The 19,397-nt window shown below is 41.1% G+C and overlaps 1 protein-coding gene across 8 annotated transcripts in view; it reads left to right on the forward strand.

Moving 5' to 3' along the window:
• Window positions 1-19,397, forward strand: part of PCYT1B (phosphate cytidylyltransferase 1B, choline) — a 147,728-nt gene that overhangs the window by 42,660 nt on the left and 85,671 nt on the right. The window contains exon 1 of one of the 8 annotated variants that reach the window (XM_043897115.1): window positions 19,019-19,200. The exons of the other annotated variants lie outside the window; for them this stretch is intronic. Coding sequence (XP_043753050.1) covers window positions 19,144-19,200 — 57 coding nt within the window. The 5' untranslated portion in view covers window positions 19,019-19,143. Of the gene's footprint in view, window positions 1-19,018; window positions 19,201-19,397 lie in introns of those variants that run through there. 8 annotated transcript variants of the gene reach the window in all.

Genomic DNA, 19,397 nt, shown 5'->3' on the forward strand with positions numbered 1-19,397 from the left:
ATTGTTTCCTTAATTTCTCTTTCCGATCTTTCATTGTTGGTGTGTAAGAGTGCAAGAGATTTCTGTGTATTAATTTTATATCCTGCAACTTTACCAAATTCATTGATTAGCTCTCATAGTTTCCTGGTAGCATCTTTAGGGTTTTCTATGTATAGTATCAGGCTTCCCTGGTGGCTCAGAAGTTAAAGCGTCCGCCTGCAATGAGGGAGACCTGGGTCCAATCCCTGGGTTGGGAAGATCCCCTGGAAAAGGAGATGGCAACCCACTGCAGTATTATTGCCTGGAGAATCCCATGGATGGAGGAGCCTGGTCGGCTACAGTCCAGTTTTACTTTTCCAGTTTGTGTTCCTTTTATTTCATTTTCTTCTCTAATTGCTGTGGCTAGGACTTCCAAAACTATGTTGAATAAGAGTGGCAAGAGTGGACATCCTTGTCTCATTCCTGATCTTAGGGGAAATGCTTTCAGTTTTTCACTATTGAGAATGATGTTTGCTGTGGGTTTGTTGTATATGACTTTCATTATGTTGAGGTATGTTCCCTGTATGCCCACTTAATAGAGTGTTTTTTTAAATCAGAAATGAGTGTTGAATTTTGTCTAAAGTGTTTTCTGCATCTATTGAGATGATCATATAGTTTTTATTCTTTTATTTGTTAATATGGTGTACCATATTGATTTTGTGTATATTAAAGAATCCTTGCATTCCTGGGATAAATCTCACTTTATTATGGTGTATGATCCTCTAAATGTATTGTTGGATTCTGTTTGCTAGTATTCTTTTGTTGAGGAGTTTTGCATTTATGACCATCAGTGATATTGGTCTGTAATTCTTTTTATTTTATTTTTTTTGTGAAATCTGTCTGGTTTTGGTATTAGGATGATGGTGACCTCATAGAACACATTTGGGAGTGTTGCTCCCACTGCAAATTTTTGGAGGAGTTTGAGAAGGATAGGTGTTCGCTCTTCTCTAAATGCTTCATAGAATTCACCTGTGAAGCCCTCTGGTCCTGGACTTTTGTTTGTTGAAAGATTTCTTAGTTACGGTTTCACTTTCATTACTTGTGATTGGTCTATTTATATTTTCTAATTCTTCCTGGTTCAGTCTTGGAAAGTTGTATCAGACATGCTCAAATGTGGGAGGAAATATACATTTTAGAATCAATGCAGTGCAGTATTTTTAGTATTGAGTTTTCCAGCTATTTGAAATCCACCACTGTGGGGTTTGGAAGGTGGCCACGTGGGGGTTATGGCATATGGATGGTCAGTGTTTTAAGGGTGCCTGTATCCCTAGGGCATAATAAAAGTTCTCACCCCTGATTGCTGGAAGGACTGTAATTACTAGCCTGGTCTAGATGTGGGTATTCCCACGTTGGTTTAAAAAATGGAATTCTTGTGAGGATACCCTAAAGTGGGAAAATACACTTTTAAAAAGACATTTAAGATAATTTTTAGACTGTACTATTGTTTTGCTTTTAACTAACTTCAAAATACTTATCTTCAGTAATAGAGAAATGAGTAAAGGATAGATTATTCTCAGAAGAAAATATAAATGGCTAATAAACATTTGAAAAGCGTTCACTCTTTCTTGTAATCAAAATAATCCAAATTGAAACAGCATGATGCCATTTTTGATCTATAAAATTGACAAAGATAATTCTTGATGCCAGTGAGGTGGCAGCAAGATAGGTGCCTTGATATGCTGTAATGTATGATACAGCTTTTGTAGAAGGTAATTGGCCAATATATGTTTAAATGTTCTTCAAATACTCATCTTTAAAATATTTATACCCCTGATCTAAGTAATGCAACTCCTAGGCATTATCTTAAGGAAATAATCAGAGGTTCAAAATTATGTTTAAAATGTTATTTGTATTAGTAAAATATAAGCAACTTAATATTCTACAACAGAGAATTGATATTTAGTGGAATTAGTGAGAGTTGTATGAGAAACATCCGTACCTTCTACTCATTTTGTTCTGAAACTAAAACCACTTTAAAAAATAAAGTCTATTTCTCACATACTTAAAACGAACTTATGGTTGCTAGAGGGGAAAAAACAGGGAATTTGGGATGGTCATGTACACACTGCTATAATTAAAACGAGTAACCAACAAAGACCTCCAGTACAGCACAGGGAACTCGGCTCAATGTTTTGAGGCAGCCTGGATGGGACGGGAGTTTGGGGGAGAATGGATACATGTGTAAATATGGCTGAGTCTCTATGCTGTCCACCTGAACCTATCACAACATTGTTAATTGGCTATATCCCAATTCAAAATAAAAAGTTTATAAGAAAAAAATTAAACACACACACAAAATCGTCTGTTAATAAAATCACTTTGGTTCAGTTCAGTTGCTCAGTCGTGTCTGACTCTTTGTGACCCCATGGACTGCAGCACACCAGGCTTCCCTGTCCATCACCAACTCCTGGAGCTTGCTCAGACTCATGTCCATAGAGTCAATGATGCCATCCAATCATCTCATCCTCTGTCGTCCCCTTTTGCTCCTGCTTTCAAACTTTCCCAGCATCAGGGTCTTTTCCAATGAGTCAGTTCTTTGCATCAGGTGGCCAAATTATTGGAGTTTCAGCTTCAGCATCAGTCCCTCCAATGAATATTCAGGACTGATCTCCTTTAGGATTTACTGGTTGGATCTCCTTGCAGTCCAAGGGACTCTCAAGAGTCTTTTCCAATAACAGTTCAAAAGCATCAATTCTTCGGTGCTCAGCTTTCTTTATGGTCCAACTCTCACATCCATATGTGACTACTGGAAAAACCATAGCTTTGACTAGGTGGACCTTTGTCGGCAAAATAATGGCTCTGCTTTTTAATATGCTGTCTAGGTTTTTCATAACTTTTCTTCCAAGGAGTGAGGGTCTTTTAGTTTCATGGCTGCAGTCACCATCTGCAGTGTTTTTGGAGCCCCCCAAAATAAAGTCTCTTACCGTTTCCATTATTTCCCCATCTGTTTGCCATGAAGTGATGGGACCGGATGCCATGATCTTTGTTTTTTGAATGTTGAGTTTTAAGCCAGCTTTTTCACTTTCCTCTTTCACTTTCATCAAGAGACTCTTTAGTTCTTCTTCACTTTCTGCCATAAGGGTGGTGTCATCTGCATATCTGAGGTTATTGATATTTCTCCCAGCAATCTTCATTCCAGCTTGTGCTTCATCCAGCCCAGCATTTCACATGATGTACTCTGCATTATAAGTTAAATAAGTAGGGTGACAATATACAGCCTTGACGTACTCCTTTTGCAGTTAGTCTGTTGTTCCATGTCCAGTTCTAACTGTTGCTTCTTGACCTGCATACAGATTTCTCAGGAAATCTCGGGTAAGGTGGTCTGGTATTCCCATCTCTTTAAGAATTTTCCAGTTTGTTGTGATCCACATGGTCAAAGGCTTTGACATAGTCAACAAAACAGAAGTAGATATTTTTCTGGAGTTTTCTTGCTTTTTCTATGATCCAACAGATGTTAGCCATTTGATCTCTGGTTCCGCTGCCTTTTCTTGAACATCTGCAAGTTCTCGATTCAGGTACTGTTGAAGCCTAGCTTTACTTTGCTGGCGTGTGAGATGAGTGCAATTGTGTGGTAGTTTGAGCATTCTTTGGCATTGCCTTTCTTTGTGACTGGAATGAAAACTGACCTTTTCCAGTCCTGTGGCCACTGCTGAGTTTTCCAAATTTGCTGACATATTGAGTGCAGCACTTTCACAGCATCATCTTTTAGGATTTGAAATAGCTCAACTGGAATTCCATCCCCTCTACTAGCTTTGTTCGTAGTGATGCTTCCTAAGGCCCACGTGACTTTGCAATCCAGGATGCCTGATTCTAGGTGAGTGATCATACCATCATGGTTATCTGGGTCATGAAGATCTTTTTTGTACAGTTCTTCTGTGTATTCTTGCCACCTCTTCTTAATATCTTCTGCTTCTGTTAGGTCCATACCATTTCTGTCCTTTATTGGGCCCATCTTTGTAAGAAATGTTCCCTTGGTATCTCTAATATTCTTGAAGAGATCTCTAGTCTTTCCCATTCTATTGTTTTCCTCTATTCTTTTCATTGATTGCTGAGGAAGGCTTTCTTATCTCTCCTTGCTATTCTTTGGAACTCTACATTCAAATGGGTATATCTTTCCTTTTCTCCTTTGCTTTTTGCTTCTCTTCTTTTCTCAGCCATTTCTAAAGCCTCCTCAGACAACCATTTTGCTTTTTTCATTTGTTTTTCTTGGGGATGGTCTTGATCCCTGTCTCCTATACAATGTCATGAACCTCTATCCATAGTTCTTCAGGCACTCTATCAGATCTAATCTCTTGAATCTATTTCTCACTTCCACTGTATAATCATAAGGGATTTGATTTGGGTCATACATGAATGGTCTAGTGGTTTTCCCTACTTTCTTCAATTTAAGTCTGAATTTTGCAATAAGGAGTTCATGATCTGAGCCACAGTCCACTCCCTGTCTTGTTTTTGCTGACTGTATAGAGCTTCTCCATCTTTGGCTGCAAAGAATATAATCAGTCTGATTTCGGTGTTGACCATCTGGTGATGTCCGTGTGTAGAGTCTTCTCTTGTGTTGTTGGAAAAGGGTGTTTGCTATGACCAGTGCGTTCTCTTGGCAAAACTCTGTTAGCCTTTGCCCTGCTTCATTCTGTACTCCAAGGCCAAATTTGCCTGTTCCTCCAGGTGTTTCTTGACTTTCTAATTTTGCATTCCAGCCCCCTATAATGAAAAGGACATCTTTTGGGGGTGTTAGTTCTAGAAGGTCTTGTAGGTCTTCATAGAACCGTTCAACTTCAGCTTCTTCAGCATTACTGGTCAGGGCATAGAGTTAGATTACTGTGATATTGAATGGTTTGCCTTGGAAACGAACAGAGATCATTCTGTCATTTTTGAGATTGCATCCAAGTACTGCATTTTGGACTCTTTTGTTGACTATGATGGCTGCTCCATTTCTTCTAAGGGATTCTTGCCCACAGTAGTAGATATACGGTCATCTGAGTTAAATTCACCCATTCCAATCCATTTTAGTTCGCTGATTCCTAAAATGTCTACATTCACTCTTGCCATCTCCTGTCTGACCACTTCCAATTTGCCTTGATTCATGGACCTAACATTCCAGGTTCCTATGCAATATTGCTCTTGACAGCATTGACTTTAGTTCTATCACCAGTCCCATCCACAACTGGGTGTTATTTTTGCTTTGGCTCTGTCTCTTCATTCTTTCTGGAGTTATTTCTCCTCTGATCTCCAGTAGCATATTGGGCACCTACTGACCTGGGGAGTTCATCTTTCAGTGTCATATCTTTTTGCCTTTTCATACTGTTCGTGGGGTTCTCAAGGCAAGAATACTGAAGTGGTTGGCCATTCCCTTCTCCCATGAACCATGTTTTGTCAGATCTCTCCACCATGACCCGTCCATCTTGGGTGGCCCTGCATGGCATGGCTCATAATTTCACTGAGTTAGACAAGGCTGTGGTCCATGTGATCAGATTGGTTAGTTTTCTGTGATTGTGGTTTTCAATCTGTCTTGCCCTCTGATGGAGAAGACTAAGAGGCTTATGGAAGCTTCCTGATGGGAGAGACTGACTGAGGGGGAAACTGGGTCTTGTTCCGGTGGGCGGGGCCATGCTCAGTAAATCTTTAGTCCAATTTTCTGTTGATTGGCGGGGCTGTATTCTCTCCCTGTTATTTACCTGGGGCCAAACTATGGTGGAGGTAATGAAGATAATGGCCTTACATCAGTTTAATCTTTATCAATAATCATTCTTTCTTTAGTTTTTTTTTTTTTATCAGTAGTCATTCTCCAGTGACTTTATTTTTTATTTATTTATTTATTTTTCTCCAGTGACTTTAAAATTCCCCATTCAGCAAATATTTATTGAGGACATTTTATATGTCAGGTACTGCCTTAGAAGAGCTTCCCTGGAGGCCTAGTGGTAAAGAATCTGCCAGCCAATGCAGGAGATACTGGTTTGATCCCTGAATTGGGAAGATCCCCTGGACAAGGAAATGGCAACCCACTCTGGTATTCTTGCCCAGGAAATCCCATGGAGAGTGGAGCCTGGTGGGCTGAAGTCCAAAGGGTCACAAAAGAGTCAGACACGACTGAGCAACTGCCTTAGAAAGTATGAATGTAGTAGTGAATGGAACAGACTTAGTCCCTGTTTCTTGGAGTATCTGTAGTAGTTGAGGGAGACAGGCCATAAACATACATTGTCTCCTCAAGTGCCCATGGGGACCTCTCTTCAATCTGCACTCAGAGTAGCTGAATGAATAAATCTAGCCTAGTGGTTTTAAGTATCATTTAAATTCTGATGGCTTCTTAACATGTATCGCTAGCTTAGTCCTCTGTCCCAAACTCCAAACTTGTACAACAAACTGCCCACCTGACATCTCCACTTGGATATCTAATAGGCATGTGAAACCAAATGTGTGAGAACAGAATTCTTTTTTTAAATTAAATTTTATTTTTTCTTACAGTTTTATTGAGATAAAATTGACATATAGCATTGTATAAGTTTAAGGTATACAACATAATGATTTGACTTACATACAGCATGAAATGATTATCACAGTAGGTTTAGTTAACATCAGTTATCTCCTATAGATAAAAAATTAAAGAAATAGAAAAAAAAATTTTTCCTTGTGATGAAAACACTTAGGATTTATTCCCTTAACAATTTTCATATGTAACATATAGCAGTGTTAATGATATTTATCATGTTGTTCATTACATCCCTAATATTTATTTATCTTATAATTGGAAATGTATACCTTTTGACCACCTTCATCAGTTACCCCCTTCTCGAATCCCCTGCCTCTGGTAACACCAATCTGATCTCTTCTATGAGTTTGTTTCTTTATTTTTGAAGTATAATTGACCTATAACACAGTCTTCCTGTTACACAACATAGTGATTCAGTATCGCTATACACTTCAAAATGATAACCACAGTAAGTCTAATTATGGTATATCACCCTACCAAGATATTGCATAGTTATTAGCTATATTTCCCACACTGTACACTTCATATCTGTGATTCATTTATTTTGCACCTGGAAGTTTGTATCTCTTAATATCCCTCACCTGTTTCTTTACTGCCCTCACACCTCTCCCTCTGGCAACCACCTGTTTGTTCTCTGTATCCGTACTCTGTGTCGGTTCTGTTACATTTGTGCATTTGTTTTTTTAGATTCCACATATAAGTGAAATCATACAGTAGTTGTCTTTCTGTCTGATTTATTTCACTTAGCATAATAGCCTCTAGATACATCCATGTCTTCACAAATAGCAACATTTCATTCTTTTTTAATGACTAATATTCCATTGTGTGTGTATGTATGTTTGTATACATATATATGTATACATATATATAAACACATATATTTACACATACCACATCTTTATCCATTCATCTATTTTTTGTACTTATTTATTTTTTGGCCATGCAGCATGCAGGCTCTTAGCTCCCCAGCCAGGGATTGTACTTGTACTGCATGCATGGAAGTGCGGAGCCCTAACCACTGGACTGCCAGGGAATTCTCTATCCAATCATCTATTGGTGGACCCTTAGGTTGCTTCTGTGTCTTGGCTATTGTAAATAAAGCTGTAATGAACAGAGGGGTCCATATATCTTTTCTAATTGGCATTTTTGTTTTCTTTGGATAGATACCCAGAAGTGGAACTGCTGGACCATGTGGTAGTTCAGTTCTTAATTTTTTGAGGAACTGCCAAACTGTTCTCCATAGTTTACATTCCAATTTACATTCCCACCAACAGTTCAGAAGCTTTTTAATTTGAAGTCCCTTTATTTATTTGGCTGTGCTGCGCGGCATGCATAATCTCAGTTCCTCAATCAGGGATTGAACCTGTGCCCCCTGCATTGGGAGCACAGAGTCCTGACCACCAGGGAAGGCCCCCATTTATTTATTCTTGCCTTTGTTCCCCTTTCATGAGAAGACACCCCACACACACACACACACACAAACTACTACTAAGATCAACATGAAAAAGCTTACTGCCTGAGTATAAAACTCAGTATAAAACTAGAAGTTTTATGATTTCAGATCCTGTATTTTAAATCTTTAATCCATTTCAAATTTATTTTTCTGTATGATGTGAGAGAGTAGTCTGGTTTGATTCTTTTGCATGTTGCTGTCCCGTTTCCCTGATATCACTTATTGAAGAGGCTGTCTTTTCCCCATTGTATATTCTTGACTCATTTCTTGTAGATTAAGCAAATCTAGGGAATCCCCTGGTGGTCCAGTGGTTAAGACTCCATGCTTCCACTGCAGGGGACAAGGCTTTGATCCTTGGTCAGGGAACTAGGATCCCATATGCCTTGCAGCCAAAAATAACTCACCAAAACCCAAGACCCCAAATCTACATTAAAGTGTGGGTTTGAGAAGGGAATTCTTGATCTCGCCATCCTGTACCTCCCACTGTCAAATCCCCACTTCCAGTGTCCTCCCCATCCTAGGGAATGGCAGTGCCCATCTTTCTAGTTCTTCAGGCCAGTAACTGTGGTGTTATCCCGAATCCTCTCATTCTTTCACACCTACATCCAGTCAATTCCAAATTTTATTTATTCAGAATCTACAGAATCTCACCCTTCCACTGCCGTCCCTCACTTTGGCCCCAGCCTCCATCTGCTCTTGCCTGGTCATGATACCAGGTGTGTTAGGGGTTTCCTTGCTTCCACCTTTGACTTCTTGCTGTTTGTGCTCAATGTAGCAGCCAGGTAGTCCTGTGAAAACTAAGTCGGCTGTTTAAAACTTGGTGAGTGAAGTTGCTCAGTCGTGACCGACTCTTTGCGACCCCATGGACTGTAGCCCACCAGGCTCCTCCGTCCATGGGATTTTCCAGGTAAGAATACTGGAGTGGGTTGCCATTTCCTTCTCCCTCCGTCCATGGGATTTTCCAGGTAAGAATACTGGAGTGGGTTGCCATTTCCTTCTCCAACTGATTCCCATCTCCTCAGAGTGAAAGCCAGTCTTTATAGCATCCTAAAAACCCCACAGTACTGGGCCTTCCATCCCCTTCCTTATGCCTCACCTCTCTGGCTGGATTTCCTACTGTTTTTCTTTTTTACTCATTTCCTCCAGGCACACTGGCCTTCTTGTTATTGCTGGCAGAAGCCAGACATGCTCCTGCCTCAGGGCCTTTGCACTTTCTGTTTGCTCTGCCTGGAGTGTTCTTTTACCACATGCCTCAATTGATCCTTTATATATTTACACATGTATCAACTTTCTTAACTGTCTTCTTTGCAGTTATACCCCCTTGCCCCCTTTTCCCCTTTGTTGTCTTGTTTTTTTTCTGTAGAACTTATCTCCTTTTAACACACTACACATTTTATGATCTTTTTTGTTGTTTATTGTCTTTAAGCATCACAAGGGCAGGATTTTTTTGTCTGTTTTGTTCCCCCTGTGTATCCTCAGAACTTAAAACAGTGCCTGGCATACATCAAGCATTCAAAGTAGTGTTTGTTGGAAAAATAAATGATGGGTGGATACTGTGAAGACAATTTAAATGGTTTTTTAAAGCACAAATGAATTTTTAAAATTTTAAGTTTTATTGGAGTATAGTCGATTTACAATGTTGTGTTAGTTTCAGGTATACAGCAAAGCGATTCAGTTATACATATGTTCATTCTTTTTTTTTTTAGATTCCTTTCTCATATTGGTTATCACAAAATATTGAGTAGGGTTCCCTGTGCTATACAGTAGGTCCTTGTTGGTTATCAAATGGGCTTTAAATGTTCCACATACCTGGGAATAATGTTACATAACAGTGAGTTTATAGATAATAGTTATTTTTTGAAGTACTCATTTCCTGTTAGATAGCTTCCACCCTTCATATTCAAGACTGTGATCCTTGATTAAGTTTCCTGCATCTCTGAATTCACAGGGGAGGAAATACTTCTTTAAATTTATTTTTAAATTATATGCATTACATCAGTGTGTTCTCATGGTAAAAATAAAGCAAAATAACATATATATATATGGAGTAAACAATGAAAACATTTTTTTCATCTGTTCTCCTAATGCTAATTTCTTCCCCAGAGATAACCCCAGTTAGCAATTCACTGTGTATTTTTCTAGGCCAGTACTGTCCAATAGAACTTTCTGTAATGATTGGAATGTTCTACATCTGTGACAATACAGTAGCCATTAGTCACATGTGGTTATTGAGCAATTGAAATATGGCTAGTGGAACTTTGAAACAGTTATTTTATATAAATTTAATTAATCATAACTTTGCTAGCATGTGAAATGAGTGCACTTGTGTGGTACTTTGAACATTCTCTGGCATTGCTCTTCTTTGAGATTGGAATGAAAACTGCCCTTTTCCAGTCCTGTGGCCACTGCTGAGTTTTCCAAATTTGCTGACATATTGAGTGCAGCACTTTCACAGCATCATTTTTTAGGATTTGAAATAGCTCAGCTGAAATTCCATTACCTCCACTAGCTTTGTTCCTAGTGATGCTTCCTAAGGCCCACTTGACTTCACACTCCAGGATATCTGGCTCCAGGTGAGTGATTACACCATCATGATTATCCAGGTTGCTAAGATCTTTTTTGTATAGTTCTTCTGTGTATTCTTGCCACATCTTCTGCTTCTGTTAGGTCCATACCATTTCTGTCCTTTATTGTGCCCATCTTTGCATGAAATGTTCCCTTGGTATCTCTAATTTTCTTGAAGAGATCTCTAGTCTTTCCCATTCTATTGTTTTCCTCTATTTCTTTGCACTGATCACTTAACAAGGCTTTCTTATCTCTCCTTGCTATTCTTTGGAACTCTGCATTCAAATAGGTATATCTTTCCTTTTCTCCTTTGCCTTTTGCTTCTCTTCTTTTCTCAACTATTTGTAAGGCCTCCTCAGACAACCATTTTGCCTTTTTGCATTTCTTTTTCTTGGAGATGGTTTTTATCACAGCCTCCTGTACAATGTTACAAACCTCTGTCCATAGTTCTTCAGGCACTCTGTCTATCAGATCTAATCTCTTGAATCTGTTTGTCACTTCCACTGTATAATCATAAGGGATTTGATTTAGATCATACCTGAATGGTCTAGTGGTTTCCCCTACTTTCTTCAATTTAAGTCTGAATTTTGCAGTAAGGAGTTCATGATCTGAGCCACAGTCAGCTCCCAGTCTTGTTTTTGTTGACTGTACAGAGCTTCTCCATCTTTGGCCACAGAGAATATAATCAATCTGATGTCAGTATTGAGCATCCAGTGAGTCCATGTGTAGAGTTATCTCTTTTGTCTTTGGAAGAGGGTGTTTGCTATGACCAATGCATTCTCTTGACAAAACTCTATTAGCCTTTGTCTTGCTTCATTTTGTACTCCAAAGCCAAACTTGCTTGTTACTCCAGATGTTTCTTGACTTCCTACTTTTGCATTCCAGTCCTCTATGATGAAAAAGACTTCTGATTTTTATGTTAGTTCTAGAAGGTCTTGTAGGTCTTCATAGAACCGTTCAACTTCAGCTTCTTCGGCATTACCGATTAGGGCATAGACTTGGATTACTGTGATGTTGAATGGTTTGCCTTGGAAACAAACAGGTCATTCTGTCATTTTTGAGATTGCACCCAAGTACTGAATTTCGGACTCTTTTGTTGGCTATGAGGGCTATATCATTTTTTCTAAGGGATTCTTGCCCACAGTAGTAGATATAATGGCCATCTGAATTAAATTCGCCCATTCCTGTCCATTTTGTGCATGCTAAGTCACTTCAGTCATGTCTGACTCTGTGCGACCCTTTGGACCGTAGCCCACCAGGCTCCTCTGTCCATGGGATTCTCTAGGCAAGAATACTGTAGTGTGTTGCCATTCCCTTCTCCAGGGCATCTTCCCAATCCAGGTATCGAACTCACATCTTTTATGTCTCCTGCATTGGCAGGCAGGTTCTTTACCACTAGTGCTACCTGGGAAGCCCCCTATCCATTTTAGTTCACTGATTCCTAAAATGTCAATGTTCACTCTTGCTGTCTCCTGTTTGACCACATCCACTTTACCTTGATTCATGGACCTAACATTCCAGGTTCCTATGCAATATTGCTCTTGACAGCATCAGATTTTACTTTCGCCACCAGCCACATCCACAACTGGGCATTGTTTCCTAGAACTTCCAGATTTACAAGCTGGGTTTGGAAAAGGCAGTAGATCAAATTGCCAGCATCCGTTGGATCATAGAAAAAGCTAGAGAAAAACATCTGCTTCATTGGAGAAGGCTGGGTGCCTAATAATTGATGCTTTTGAACTATGGTATCGGAGAAGACTCCTGAGAATCCCTTGGACTGCAAGGAGATCAAACTAGTCAATCCTAAAGGAAATCAATCGTGAATATTCATTGGAGGGACTGATGCTGAAGCTGAAGCTCCAATATTTTGGCCACTTGATGCGAAGGCCCAACTCATTGGGAAAGACCCTGATGCTGGGAAAGACTGAAGGCAGGAGGAGAAGAGGTTGACAGAGGATGAGATGGTTGGATGGCATCACCGACTCAATGGACATGAGTTTGAGCAAGCTCTGGGAGATGTTTTAGGACAGGGAAGCCTGGCGTGCTGCAGCCTATGGGGTCACAAAGAGTCGGACATGACTGAGTGACTGAATGACGATGACAAATCATAACTTGAATTTAAATTGTCACATATGGCTAATGGCTATGTGGTATTGGACAGCACAGTTCTCACCTATTTCTATACAATTCCCTAGTTCTCTCTAACCATAAATGATATCATAATGTATAACATGTGTACATATTGTTTTGTGACTTGCCTTTTGCATTCAACAAAATGTCTTAGAAATTGTTCCCTGTCTGTGCAGATGTATCTATCTTGCTGTTTTTAATGGTGCCTGTTAGTTCAGAATATGTGTGAGCCATACTTAGCCAAGTGAAAAATGGGTATTTGTTGGTACTGAGCTGTGTACTGGGCCTCCTTTTCCTCTGTGCCACTGCTCTCTGTTGAGTCTTTGCACCAGCTGCCTGATCTGAGACTCTTTGTCACCAATAACACTGTCCAAGAGTCCAGTGATTCCATGTGTTGGGCCTCTAGTCACCTCTGAGATCTACTTTGTCTTTACTCTCTGTTTTCAGAAGATTAAAATACTCTGATCCCAAATAAAATCAGGCCTTAAGAAAATACATTCAGCGACAAGTAGATACAAACCCGACAGCATGCGACTGAGGGATGAACTTTGTGCCATCTTTTGTGTTTCTGATTTTGCAGTTCTAAAGTTGGTCAGTCCTAAAACCAAAGACCTCCATAGGAGAAGTAGAGTCTTTCTTTTCTCCTTGCATATCTTGACTAAAATGTTCTATTGTACAAGTCTTTCCAACTGGAAGACATTCTTTAGACAATTATGACTTTATTAACTATGGGTAATTCACTTTTCAATTGATTTCTGTGCTTCTTAACATGCCTCATCAACATTTGCTGGCTAAATTTATTGAGCCTGGCATCATACTATTATGTACACCGTATCAGTCAAGGCTTTGGCGAGACATAGACAGCTTGCTCTAAAGGGGGAATTTGAAGACAGCTTAACAAAGGGACTATTTTTAAAGGCATGGGCAGAGTTTAAGGAAACCTCAAAGTATGGTGTGGGTATAGTACCTGAAGCCTAGAAACACTGGGAGGCCTAGACACATTGCCAGCCCTAGGCAGGACAGGGTTACGGGGACAATATGGTTACCAGAACCTCATGGAGCCGTGGCTTTCAGGCAGAGGGTGGGACTAGCATACTGGTTCCTCTCAGGGAGGATACCAGGGAGATGAGTACCCTCTTGTCCTACCCTCCAGCATTTTGCATGCTTCCCATGGACCCAATCCAACTGGAAGCAGAAAGGCAAGAGAACCCAGTGGTGGAGTCCATACAGAAAGCCATACGCTGAGGAGTAAAGAGGTGGGAGAGTATGCATTCTGGAGAGGCAGAAGGAAGATGTTAATCACGCATACATCGTTTCATTTACTCCTCACAACAACTTCATGAGATAGATCTTTTTTTTCAAAATGACTGCTCCTTTTTATTATTATTTTTTCTTTTATTTCTGGCTGTGCTGGGTCTTTGTTTTGGCATGTGGGCTTTCTCTAGTTGCAGTGTGTAAGCTTAGTTGCCCCACGGCACATGGGGTCTTAGTTCCCTACCAGGGATCAAACCCATGTCCCCTTCATTGGAAGGTGGATTCTAACCACTGGGGAATTCCTAGGGAAGTCCTGAGATAGATCATTTTATTATCCTTCTTTTATAGATGTTCTGGATGAGGATACTGAAGGTTAGAGAGGTTAAGAACCAGCAATTTTCTAAAACTCAAATTTAGAAAATCAAATGGCCACTGATTTATGGAACTAGGATTTGAACTCGGGCCTGACTGAATAGCCCCACTGTAGTTAAAAGTAGCTTAGCTTAAACAAGCAGCTTTGCAGTTGGTCTGTCACCCTCAGCAGTACCATGCTAAATTCGGATTGGCTGATTAACTTGCTGTGTGATTGAGCCTGTTGTCAGTCAGAGATGGCTAGTGCATAAATAGAGGTTCTACTGACCACTTTTGCACTCAAGTAAAGTTTGTATTGTATATTTTATATAGTGCCTAATAGCTTTTGTTTTAAGTAAATAGTTGATAATGTCCAGTTGAACATATTCTGCAAATTAAATGCCCAGTATCTAATCTTCCCCCTTAAGAAGACTGATGGGAACATGCTTTCATGTGGTACTGCCGTGTAGTTTGCATAACCAGAGCTTTGTATGACAAATAGGCAATATGTCCGCATGCAGTGACTGGGTGTTCTGAAATCTTAAATTAGGTACAAGTTTTATTGCAGTCTAGCTCCAACTCTGTGGTCTGGCAAGGCCTTTGCATATGAGAGGTTCAGGGCGCTGGGCCAGGGCTTCTTAACCCTTTAAAAATCCTCACTCCCCTCTAGTAAACATAAAAATTTCATTGGCCTCTCTAGCCCTGAATTTGGTATATGGCTTCCTAAGGGGGCATAGTCTATCCTCTGATGATCTCTGTCAGTCAAGAGGCTTAATTTTGATGACTTGTATGTTGAAGAGGGTAGAATTTTCCCTCACATATAAAATCACTAAAAATTTAATATGCCTGTTCAAACTAATACCTCTTCCCATTCTAAAAAGGCCACCCTTCACCTTTGAGGATTGCTGCCCCACAGTCAATTTTTTTTTTGCCCTTTCTTATTGCCTCCCCCACCCCCTTATTTATCCTATAAACATCTGGCATCATATGAAATACATAGCATGTGCTAGTTAGTAAACACTCAACTATGTGATCTGGTGATTTGGAGTCTTAAGCTGAGGCTTGTTTCTATGTAAGTAATCTGGCCTATTTCACTAAATCTGGGTAAAAATGAAGTCCCACGCTTTTGTTTTTTCAATTGTTTGCTCCCCCTTCACTTTTCTAATTAGCAAGAAGTCCAGTATCTTGTTTTTGAGACCCCTTTGTCCTGATTCTCTTAGAATCCTAGTGTTTCCTCAGTTCAAAGGGAGCCCAAAAGGTCATCGAGTCTGAGGGATCTACCCCTGCTGTTGCTTCTTGCTGCCACTTGGTGACACTGTTGAAGACAGGTCCTTTACAGTTCAGTGGAGTCAGTACCTGCCTCACAGGGTACAAATTAAATGAACTAATACATGTGATGGCATGTAGATGGATACATCGTACTAGGCAGGCACTTGAAGGTTTGTATGTTATGTTATTGGGCCTCAGTTTTATGTCTCATGTAGGGCCTAGACCAGAGAATCCCTGGAACCATCCTAGCTGTGGCAAATGGTGAGGAATAGATGGGGGCCTGGGTGCCCTGTAGGCTGATATAGAGCCTGGAGGCCAGGATGGACCAGTCAGGGTCCCTCTCGAGCCTCTGGCTGTCTTAATCCTGTTGTCCTGAGGTTGGTCTGCCATTTGTAGGTGGAAGGGACAACCTGATAGCATAGAATTCCTTCTCTGATTTTATTTATTTGTTTATTTTTGGATGTGCTGGGTCTTTGTCGCTGTGTATATTTTTTTCCACTAGTTGCAGCAAGCGAGGACTACTCTCTAGTTTCGATGCATGGGCTTCTCATTGCAGTGGCTTCTCTTGTTGTGGAGCATGGGCTCTAGGGCACATGGGCTTCAGTAGTTGTGGCTCACAGGTTATAGAGCACAGGCTCAGTAGTTGTGATGCACCGGCTTTGTTGCTCCATGGCATGTGGGATCTTCCTGGATCAGGGATCAAACCTGTATCTCCTGCATTGGCAGGTGGATTCTTTACCACTGAGTCACCAGGGAAGCCCTAGAATTCCTTGTAAATCAAATGATTTGCTCTGACTCAGAGGAGGAGGTTCTGGGATGTTCAGGCTGAAAAACCTGCCTCAGATTACAGGGCTGGTTGATGATATCTGGTCCTTAACCAAAGTCTTTCTAAAAGTAGAGCTTGAATCTCAACCTAGGAAGTATCCTAGAGAACAAGCCTGTCTGTTGTTCATTTATTTTTACATTCCCCATTCTAAGCACAGTGCCTTGTACATAACAAGAAATACCCCTTCTCCATGTCAAGTACTGTTAATGGACTACTCACACGCTCACAAGTACATTTAAGAACATCCTCTGCCTTCCATCTCTTTGCTTCATCTGTTTTCCTACTTCTAGGTCACAATAATTAAGAACAAAATGCACAGGGCACGTAAACCTGTTTTCACCTTTGAGTAACTACTGTTGCTTTACAACTCTAATTACCAGATTTCATACCCTCTAAAATATATTGATACCTTTCTTGGAAACAGCAACACCTTATATCTTTAATAAAGTTTGTGACTTGCACATAAAAGATCTCCAATTAGTTATTTATTTTAGATCATGTAAAAAAGATTCACTGGCCACATACATTGAAGGTTAATGAATCATTAATGTAAGTTAACCCCATTTGCCAATTCATTTGTCTATTTGGGTTGTGTCCTAAAAGTTCATTCATGAGTCAGTTTGCTTGTTTCAATGGGGAACTATACAATAGATATAATTAATCATGATATATAGTACTATATACTATGATATATAACAGCGAACACTAATAGAAGCTAGAAGCACTAAAAATGGCTCCAAGTCATTGAGTACCAGGTCCTTTACATACCCGACCCCTATTTTTCACAACACCCCTGTAAGATAGGTACCCATTTTACAGATAAAAGTGAGTTTCAACTATGTTGAGGAGCTTCCTTTTAAGAACACACAAAGTCAGATACCTTTCTTCTTAAAAAATATTTATTTGGCTGCACTGGATCTTAGTTCCATCCCACAGGATCTTAATTCCCTGACCAGGGCACCCTGCATTGGAAGCATGCAGCATGGATTCTTAACCACCAGTGAAAGTGTTAGTCACTCAGTTGTGTCAGACTCTTCACAACCCCATGGATTGTAGCCCACCAGGCTCCTCTGTCCATGGGATTTCCCAGGCAAGAATACTTGAGTGGGTTGCCATACCCTCCTCCAGGGGATCTTCCCCACCCAGGGATCAAACCTGGGTCTACCCGCGTTGCAGGCATGTCCCCAAAGTCAGATACATTTCTTGTCCCAAAGGCAGCTCCTGCTAAAGAGGCCTTGACAGGCTACCCATGACCTCCCTCACTAGTCCTCTTCCCTTCACTAACTCCAGCCATTGGGCCCCAGGTGGCACCTGACTGAGTGCCAGCCAATCCTGGTTGTGGCCTGGTTTGAAAAGATGAACTTGGTCAAGTTGATCTTCCATTAGGATTTTGAATTGGGAAGCATGGAAAGAAGCAGAAAGTGGGTAGGAGGAGGAGCTGGGACTGAAAGGCTCAACCCAAAGCTGTTGAAAAAAGTTTCGGGCAGGGAGACTGAGGAAGCTGCAATGGGCCATATTCAAGCTGAAGTTTATGAGGAAGGAGAAGGCAGAGACTTGAATGTAGTAGAAGGAAACAGAATAATCTGAGCGGGACAGAAAGAGGGACATGCAGAGAGCAGCCAGGTCAATGGAGAGCACTCTGGGGCCAGGTGCTGCCCCTCTCCTCTTTCCCCCCACAGTTTGTGTGCCAGGATAGCTGTAAAGTAATCATCTCTTGACTTAGCTGTAGTATCTGTTCCTTTCAACCAGGAGAGTCAAATTAGAACACAGAGCCTTTAAGTGCTAGAAAAGGAATTTGAACCCCCATTTTGTGGCTACAGAGCCTCTGCTCTCATCCTGCATCCCTGCATCCCTCTGTTCCTTCACAAATACTGCCCTGGTCCATCATGGCCTACAAGGTCACCTTAATGTATCTCAAAGGGAAGCAGTAAGAGACTCAAATTTCCCGAATCCATGTCTCAAGTCTTGATTTGCTTTCCGAGCCCTGAATGGAAGGGTGGGCGTTAAGAAAGCCTCAGGCAACTGAGAGGTCTCCAGGCAACTTTAGGGCAGGACTCCAGCTCCCAGGGCGAAAGGTGCAACTATGGGGTGAGGGTAGGGGCAGGTCAGTGGAGCATGGGGGTCCCTCCAGAATGGGGACTGGTTTTACTATGGTTCTCTATGGACTGGTTCTACCTCCAGTTCTCAGATGGCACCTGACATGTATATAAGTGAATGAGTGAATGAATGGCAGTCTCACAGCCCCCTTCACATGTGTGGATCATTCTTTAGTCTTCCCAAGTTAAGGAACACCTGTGTCTATCTCTAAGAAATAATTCATGCAGCAATATGAGTAACATTCACAGTGACTCGTCACCTTCAGCTTTAAAAATATTGAAGATGAGGTAGCAATGACCACGGTAAGGACATAGTTCAAAGACAACAGATGGATTCTGGATTGCACTTGCCCCTTGTTTACAGAAATACGGCTCACTTTGTCTTCCTCTGTCTAGAGAGAGTGAGGTTTTCATTTTAAGAGGCTGACTCAAAAATGCAGAGCCACTTCCTGGGCAGGCTTCCAAGTGACTACATCTCTCTGACAGCGCTCCCCAGAGCCCCAGCCCGAGCTGCCTGGGGCGGGGCCTCCAGCCGTTAGTGGCTGTTGGAACAACCAGAGAGGAGCAGTTATCTGCAGCCCGCCAGAAACGCTGGGCTTTTAGGCCCTCTCCGGGCACAGATAACCGCTTGGGCCTTTGCGCTAAAGAGACGTCAGAGTTTGTGATTGGCCAGGCCGCTGTGTGTGAAATACAGATGTCTGCCACACTCCTGACCATGGCATTCCTTCCAGCCGAGTACCCCCGGGTGTGGGTAAGTCTGAATGTTTGAAGTCTGCCCTGGTTGTTTGTGAAGTGCTCCAAGCTGAGCATCATGCCTTTCCAGGGGGCATGACTTGGCATGTTCCTTAATCCTGCTAAGCCTCAGTTTCCTTTTCTGTGATGCAGAGATGATATCGTCCTGCGCTGTAGGACAATGCCTATAGGAGGAGAGCAGTGTCTAGCCATCGT

The sequence above is a fragment of the Cervus elaphus genome, chromosome X (assembly GCF_910594005.1).
Source record: "Cervus elaphus chromosome X, mCerEla1.1, whole genome shotgun sequence".
NCBI lineage: Eukaryota > Metazoa > Chordata > Mammalia > Artiodactyla > Cervidae > Cervus > Cervus elaphus.